Below are 8,010 nucleotides of genomic sequence, written 5' to 3' on the forward strand. Positions count from 1 at the left end.
GCTCTCTCTCTCCTCCTGTTCCCCTCCAGGATGAAAAGAACCAAGTGTTGATCACAAATGCCTGGCTGCAGCTGGTATGTCTCCTCTCCAAACATTTTTTGTTTGATCACTGCATGATAATTGTTATTTAGTATATTTTTGGAAGGTGCCTGTGTGTGTTGTTTGTGTCCTTTGGGCTCTACCATTCATATTTCCTCTTTCAAAAAGTGATCACATCTGACTGCTTTGAAGCCATGGAGCCAGGTACAATTTAAAGCTGCAACTGATAACCTTTTGTTTTACAACACTGATTTCAAAAATGTTTATTTATACATCTTCAGGGCCTCATGTGACAAAATATAAAACATAAACCGCATGTTTAGGTCGGACAGTAGTGTCAAAATACTTTACTCACACCCTTCCTCTTCCTAAAAAGGCAGTAACGTCAGGTTACATTATATCACAGGAGGATGAGGATATAAATATCTTATTATGCCAGCAAATCATGTTTAAGATATTCTTTCAAGGTATTTCTCAGACTCACAGATGGCTACTTTTTTTGCCTTATAAGACTTTATAATTTACATTTGTATTACTACAAAGTTGTCGACTTTGATTTTAATGCCAATGACCATTCACTACACCGCCACCCCCTTAGCTACAGCACATACAGTCAACAATACCATCCCTAAAATTCTTAATTTTTGCAACAATGTGTCCTCAATTTCAGATAGAAGTAGACAAAAATAGTCTTATTTTTAACTGACGACTATTAAATGACAGCTATCGCTGACCGATTTTATCAATGAATGTAGACTTTCCCAAACCCAATAAAGAGCAGGACACAACATTTCTGTAACCTTTCTAGACAGTGGGGAAATACACAGTGGCTTTGCTGTCATGAACTGGGCTTTTTAACATGACCTTTCATTCCACAAACTAACAAACTAGTTAGTTAATGATATTCTGTGGCCTTTGAAGTGACATGAGGTTACTACTATAACAGAAAAAGAATGGTGAATCTGATAAGAAACAGGATGCACCCAAACAATTCAACAAATGTATCAAATTTAGCATCCATTCCTCAGTCACAGCCACAGCCTGTCCCTAAAAGTTCAGCAGATAATGCTTTTAACAGACTAAATCTAACATTATTAAACATAGCCTCAGTCTCTTCTATCCAATAGGGCCAGCAATGAATTTACCTCCTTCTTTGCTGACAAAATTTAGAAAATTAGAGAAGCAGTCAGTGCCTCCATACCAGGTATAAGATATATGTTGTCCCTGTGTCCCCTTAAATTCAGTTCAAATATCATAACACAATTTTATCCGATCAACCATAAAATCTTAGAGGACATCATACAACATCTGAAATCTTCCTCCTGCTGCCTTGATATTCTGCCAACAGGCCTTTTCAAAAATGTTTCTAATTGCATGGCCTCAGATCTTCTACAAATTGCCAACACATCTCTTCTCCAAGGTTTCTTCCCACAGGCCCTGAAAATTGCCGTCATCAAACCACTCTGAAAAAAGAACAATCCAGACACCTCACTAATGAACAATTATAGGCCCATATCAAACCTACAGTTTTTGAGTGAAATCATTGAAAAAGCTGAACACTTCTTGGCACTAGACAACTGTTTTGATATCTTCCAGTCAAGATTTTGACCACACCACAGCACTGAGCCTGCTCTTGTTAAGGTCCTCAATGGCATCCACTTAAACACAGACAGTACCAGAATTTCAGTCTTAAGCCGTTTTCACATATGAACTCCAGACCAGAGAATCTGTTGCCCTTTCACACATGTAGCACACAACAGGAGATTATCAGTGTCAGACGCATTCTCACCTACTAGAAATATTCCATTTGGTTTAGGCGAGGAGTGGCACCTGTGTAAAGCGTGCAGCAGGCAGGACATGACGCAAAAAGTACGCTGCGGTTGTAATTCGGCATTTTTAAGCTTTTCACCAGAAATAAAATGACATTTATTTCACAAGAAATCACAGGGAGCCCTCTTTCCCATTAATGCTAGCTTCACAGCGGAGCATTCTGGCCCAGTCAAAACAATGCAGCTTAGCTGGACTGCTGCATTTATCCAGCACCAGATGCATGATAGATACGTCATCAACATGATGTGAATTCTCGAGAAAATGACCTGCTGTATTCCCACATGGGCTAAATCAGACATTATACGGAATTTGTTCTAGGGAGCTGGCAGAGTAAAGTCTGTTTAATGTCTGCTCCGACTGATTCGGACATTTGCGTTCACACATACAGCTCTTTCAGGTAATGTCCGGATAACTTCAGGGTTGCATTGCATGTGTGAAAGGGGCTTTAGTATAACTGGATCTCAGTGCTGCATTCGGCACGGTCGACCACACCATATAACTCAGCCTGTCCTCAAAAGAAAAACAACAGTATAGGTCTAAAATTCAATATAATATATAAGGTGACTTGATAAGATGATTTTGCCTTGTTAGAATGAGGCAGGTTGGATGGATGGCTAAATAGATAGTGGACTTTGCTCCAAGAGACCCCTGTTCTCAACTGCGAGTTCCCATTCCCAACTGTGAGTGTCATGTTTCCAACTGCGAGTCAGGACATTTTTTTAAAAACTGTTTTTAAAAACGGAGTTCCCCAAGGCTCCATTCTGGGGCCTTTTCTGTTCAACATCTATATGCTCCCACTGGCTCAGATTATGGAAAACAACAAAAGATGTTACCATAATTATGCAGATGACACACAGATTAACATAACCATTTCACCTGGGCGCAATAAGCGCTGAGTAAGTGCATTGAACAAATCAATGATTGGATGTACCTTGATTTTCTTCAGTTAAACAAAGACAAAACTGAAGTAATTGTTTTTGGAGCCAAGGAAGAACGATTGAAAGTCAGCACCCAGCTTCAATCAATAATGTTAAAAGCCATAAACCAAGCCAGAAATCAAAAAATCTATCAGACAGCTACAGTTGATTCAGAATGCTGCTGCTTGAGTCCTCACAAAGACCAGGAAAGTGGATCATGTCACTCTAGTTCTCATATCTTCACATTGGCTTTCTGTCTGTCAAAGCATTGATTTAAAATACTGCTGTTGGTTTGTAAAGCACTGAATTGTTTAAAGCCAAAATTAATTTCTGATCTGCTGCTACGTTATGAACCCTCCAGACCTCTCAGGTCATCTGGGACAGGTCTGCTTTCTGTCCCCAGAGTAAACTAAACATGGAGAAGCATCGTTCAGTGTTTTATGCACCTCATAATTGGAACAAACTCCCAGAAAACTGCAGGTCTGCTGCAACTCTCACTTCTATTCAAGTCTTCAATTCAAGGCTGAAGACTTTTCTGTTTGCTGCTGCCTTTTATTAAATCAAATCTGAGGCTTTTCATTCATTTCTTGCAATGCACTTTAACTTTTATTCTCATATTTTATCTGTCTTATTCTATTTTAGCTTATTTTTATTTTCTATTCTCTTAACCCTTTAATAACTATTTTAATTGTATTTAAATGTCCTTTCATAATGTGTTTATGTCTTAATGCTTTTAATTTTTTATGTAAAGCTCTTTGAATTGCCTTGTTGTTGAAACATGCTATACAAATAAACTTGCCTTGCCTTACTCTAGGTAGTAAGCTAAAAAGCACCACCCTCAAAACTCTTTAATGCTGTGCATAGTTGCAGTTGCTAATCATGATTGAACAATAGCTGTTTGGGAGAAGGGATTAGCAAATGGTCCATTATTAAATTCCTAACAGGATCCAATGATTTGCCTCTGCTTGTCTTGTACTGCCATAGATACTGAACTACTTATGCACATGTATCCCATTATGGGAAGTTGAAAATAAATGAATGGTACAAGAAACATGCATTACAATCCTCAGTGGCTTGAGGGTAATGTTACATCAGGTCAGTCAGGTACAGGTACAACATCCTCATTATCACAGCAACCCCAGTCAGGATAGCCCATTAAGGATTTCACAGCCCACACGCAGTCAGGTTGAGTAGGCTGCTGACTGGTTTACAGGTTATGAATGAATCAATTATTCAGGAAGCCACCTCTTTAATATTGGCATCAACTCTGGTGTAATGGCTTAAGGAGGCTTTGCAGATGCAGCATATTTTGAAGGAGACCTGAGAAGTACATTAACAAGCTCACAGACAGTCAGACAGAGAAGGGAAAGGTTCACCTCTGCTGCATCATAGAGGATTTTAGGATTAAAGATTTATCGGGCAATGAATGTCCCACATCTGAATGAATAGGATTTTATGTGGTTTTTAACTGTGAGAAGTGTAATGAGCTTAAGTTTTCTAAGAACTGCGTGCTACTTTTGTGTTCTCCCCTATAGCCAACTCTCATGGCTGGTGGTACCAAAAAACAATTTCATCCAAGTTCTGAGAAATTCAAGTCAGATTCTGCTTCTGCCCAATACAGCAGATGTGAATAGAGTTACTTTTGAGGTGCTCACAGCATTGAAAAATATGAAAAATTCAACAGTTATGCATCTTTCTCAAAACCGCATCCCTGTTAATCTTGATAATCCAGCAATAGCTTTCACTGGAACTACCTTCTACCGAAAACAGTCCCTATGGAACCTGGGACCAGAAACTGATGTTTCAAAACCTGTACAAAGAAACCCTAAACTGTCAGCGTCTTTAATTAGTATTCTAAATTATGTCTCTTAATTAATATATAGTTTTATAGACATTAAGACATTACATTTTTTGCCCAACTAGTCCAGCTGTTACTTACTTAAAGAATGAATGTCATACTCTTCTGATAAGAACCTAGTTATCTCAAATTAGTGACGCTTTTTAAAATTTCTGTTACGTAACTGCAAACCTATTCTTAGACAGCTGTTACCTTATGTACCCCAGTGTCCTCCTCATCTGTTCCTGACAGACTACAAAGTTACTGAGCTGTGATTTCTTCAGTTGGCTGTTAGTTGTGCTTTCCCAGCCAATGTATATGAAAAGAAGGCTCTCTAGCACCAAAACACAAAGGCCCACAGATGACAAGTGTAGTGATTAAGTCATTAGCTGCGTGAGTGGCGACATATGTCAGCAGGCCCGGTTTAGATGGATGGTGTCTCTTTGAAGAGAATATGATTTTGGATTGATAGTAAATCAATTCATATGGAAAGAGGCACTGATAGATTTGCATGTGCACGGAAACATGCACATACATTAACAGTCCCAAGAGCAGAAAAATACATATTATACACTGGAACTTATATTCATGTGCATAAGTGCATGTATATATGCATGCACATACACGAATGCACGTACACACAAACACGTAAATACATGCACAAACAGATGTGCTCGGTGTACTGTAGCCACATTAGTAATGGGACTGTGTTTGCTCCATAGGGAATGTGCCCTATGGCTACAACATCTGAGTGCTTGCATCTATATATGTAACTTCTGTACATATACTAGACATACACACACACATATAGTAACTCAAAAAAGTTAATGTTCTTACAAGCCCAGACACATACTAATAAGTATATCATTCCACAGATCACATAATATTATGCTACTTATTGTAGGTCATGAAAAGAGGCACTGAGGCAACACACAATCACTCTTTGTGTTTTAAATGCTTTGATGCTGGGTTCAGTTAGCCCCTTGCTGAATATGGGCTGAGGCTCAAATTGGAGTGCAAGGGTCAGTGCCAACAACTGTTAGCTTGGCAAGATTTCACTTTGAGGTTTCATTATCAGAGCAGAAGGCAGACTCGGAGCCAACAGTTGTTGGAATAGGAGCCTGTGTAAAGGGAGATTTTTTGATTTCTGATGGGTAAAGGTTGATCATAATCATCAAGAGTGACTGATGCATTTTTGCTTGTGTTGCTTTTGTGTGCCAGAATATATTTCACACTTTAGGAGAGATGCTGTAACACACAACTGATGTACAGCTATGCAGTGTGTGGTGTTGTACCAACACTATTAAAGCTGTGGAACACGCCTTGCTGTCAGAGCTGTGGATGTTGCTAATGTGCTGTCTTGCCAAAGATGCCAACAACAAAAATAACAAATTGGCTCACTTGGCTTGGGTACAAACAAACACAAAAACAAACTACAGAAGACAAAAAAAAACAGATTACAAGGAGAAATTAAAATATGGAATACATCTCAACTTTAGTTCATTTCTCACCTGTTCTGCCATTTGCTTGCTGAACTTATTTTATCTTGTTTTTTGATGCCCTCACCTCATTATCTGCCTCTTATATCTTCTCCTATTTGATTCCTCTCTTAATCTATTGTTTTTTTTCCAGTATTGGACAGACATTTACCTCTCATGGAACCCAGACAGCTACCCCGGGGTTCAGAACTTGCGCTTTCCTTCTAATCTGGTATGGGTCCCAGATATCCTCCTCTACAACAGGTAGTCTCACATCCTTTTACTCTACTCTGTTGCCTTGTCTTGTCTTGTTTTGTCTCATTTCGTATCCTCTCCTCTCCCACTTCATACTGTACTACCCCAGTCATTGCTTTCTTTCACCAGGTACTTGTGAGTTGATTTTAAAATTTTAACGATTAACCTACTTTTATACATCTGGTCTGGCCCTTAGCTACAGCACAGATCTCTAAATACCATATGAGGCATTAAACATCCTGGCATCTTTAGCTTAAGCATTGATGGCCTTTGCTACCAGGGCCCTCAGGCAAATAACCCACTGAGGAGCAGGAGGGAGAAAAAAAAAACTTTTTACTCAGCTCTCATCGAAATGAAATGAGGTGATTTTAAAAGGTTGACTTAACAGTGAAAGAAGTAAAGCAAAAAAAAAAATCAAAACATTCACCAAAATGGAATTCAGTCAGACACTTGCAGCATGGGACTATGCATTTATAGCAAATGTTTAAACACTTAGATGTGGTGAAAATGACTCTGCTCTTTGTGGGAGCTCTCAAATAATCAGTGCAGCGATAAGAATTTTGTTAAGAGAGATAATCCCTCTAAAGAACACACACAAATTTAAGTCTACAGCAAGTGAAATCAACAACATCAAAAATATAGTGCATAGGGATGACATTAGGGTGGTAGAGTTATATGTAGCTGCGGTAGCAAACGGCACTAGCATCAGTAGAGAGAATGTCAGGTTGTAATGGTGGCGCTGTACACCTGCATGAATATGATTGGACGTGATTAGTCAGCTGTTAGTCACACTGGTAAAGGAGCCATGAATGAAACAGCTGTGCTCCTCTTAAACTAACATTAGGGTTCACTGGTATAACAGAAATCTTATGAACTAGTTCACACAGAAAATGATCTAAAATATTTTATAATGTCACATCAGTTCTTGGTTTTCAGGAATTAAAGTGTCAATTTTTGTTTTATCATATTTGGGTAATTTCACTGTACAAGTTTAATCTCTTCTCCACAGGCCCAAAGAGTTCCTCTACTTTTGTACTGACAGAGCCATTTATTATTTCGCAATACTGCATTTAAAAGTCATCCACATAGTGAAGTTTTATGCTCATGAATATGACATAGTATGACATATTATTATTAAAATTACAATTATGGAACTTCACTTTTGCTGGTAATTATCAGTGGCTACTGGCTACTAGCATGATCAGCCCTGTGGTTAATCAGCTCATGTTCTCATTACATCTAATTCTTCATACTCTCTGTTCATATTTTTGTTCTTTGCTTTTCTCATCTGCTTTCTTCTCTTCTCCTCTTCTATTTACACCAATTTATTTTCTGTAATACATGGACAAATACTCTAGATTGCCTGGGCTCTGTTTATCCAATAACACAGCAGATAGAAAAAAATCCCCAGATGAAATTTCACCCTTGGTTACAGCTTCATTTAATGAGATAATTGAGCCAATTCCCACTGGGAGAACATAAACCATAACTCCTAGGGGGCTTTGCATATGTTGCCTGCAACTGGCAATAGGAGTGTGCCTGCTGAAAACATGGCGTCAAATGGCTGGAAATGTCAACAGAAAAGCTGCTGTGAAATACTTATAATGCAAATACTAATGATGCATCTACCTTGGGAAGAATAACCATAATCTAC

General features: G+C 38.6%; 1 protein-coding gene across 1 annotated transcript in view; it reads left to right on the top strand.

The window, feature by feature from the left end:
• LOC122979116 (neuronal acetylcholine receptor subunit alpha-7-like) overlaps window positions 1-8,010 on the top strand; it is a 47,641-nt gene that overhangs the window by 21,310 nt on the left and 18,321 nt on the right. The window contains exons 3-4 of the mRNA XM_044346340.1: window positions 30-74; window positions 6,256-6,365. Coding sequence (XP_044202275.1) covers window positions 30-74; window positions 6,256-6,365 — 155 coding nt within the window. The remainder of the gene's footprint in view (window positions 1-29; window positions 75-6,255; window positions 6,366-8,010) is intronic.

The sequence above is a fragment of the Thunnus albacares genome, chromosome 3 (genome assembly GCF_914725855.1).
Source record: "Thunnus albacares chromosome 3, fThuAlb1.1, whole genome shotgun sequence".
NCBI lineage: Eukaryota > Metazoa > Chordata > Actinopteri > Scombriformes > Scombridae > Thunnus > Thunnus albacares.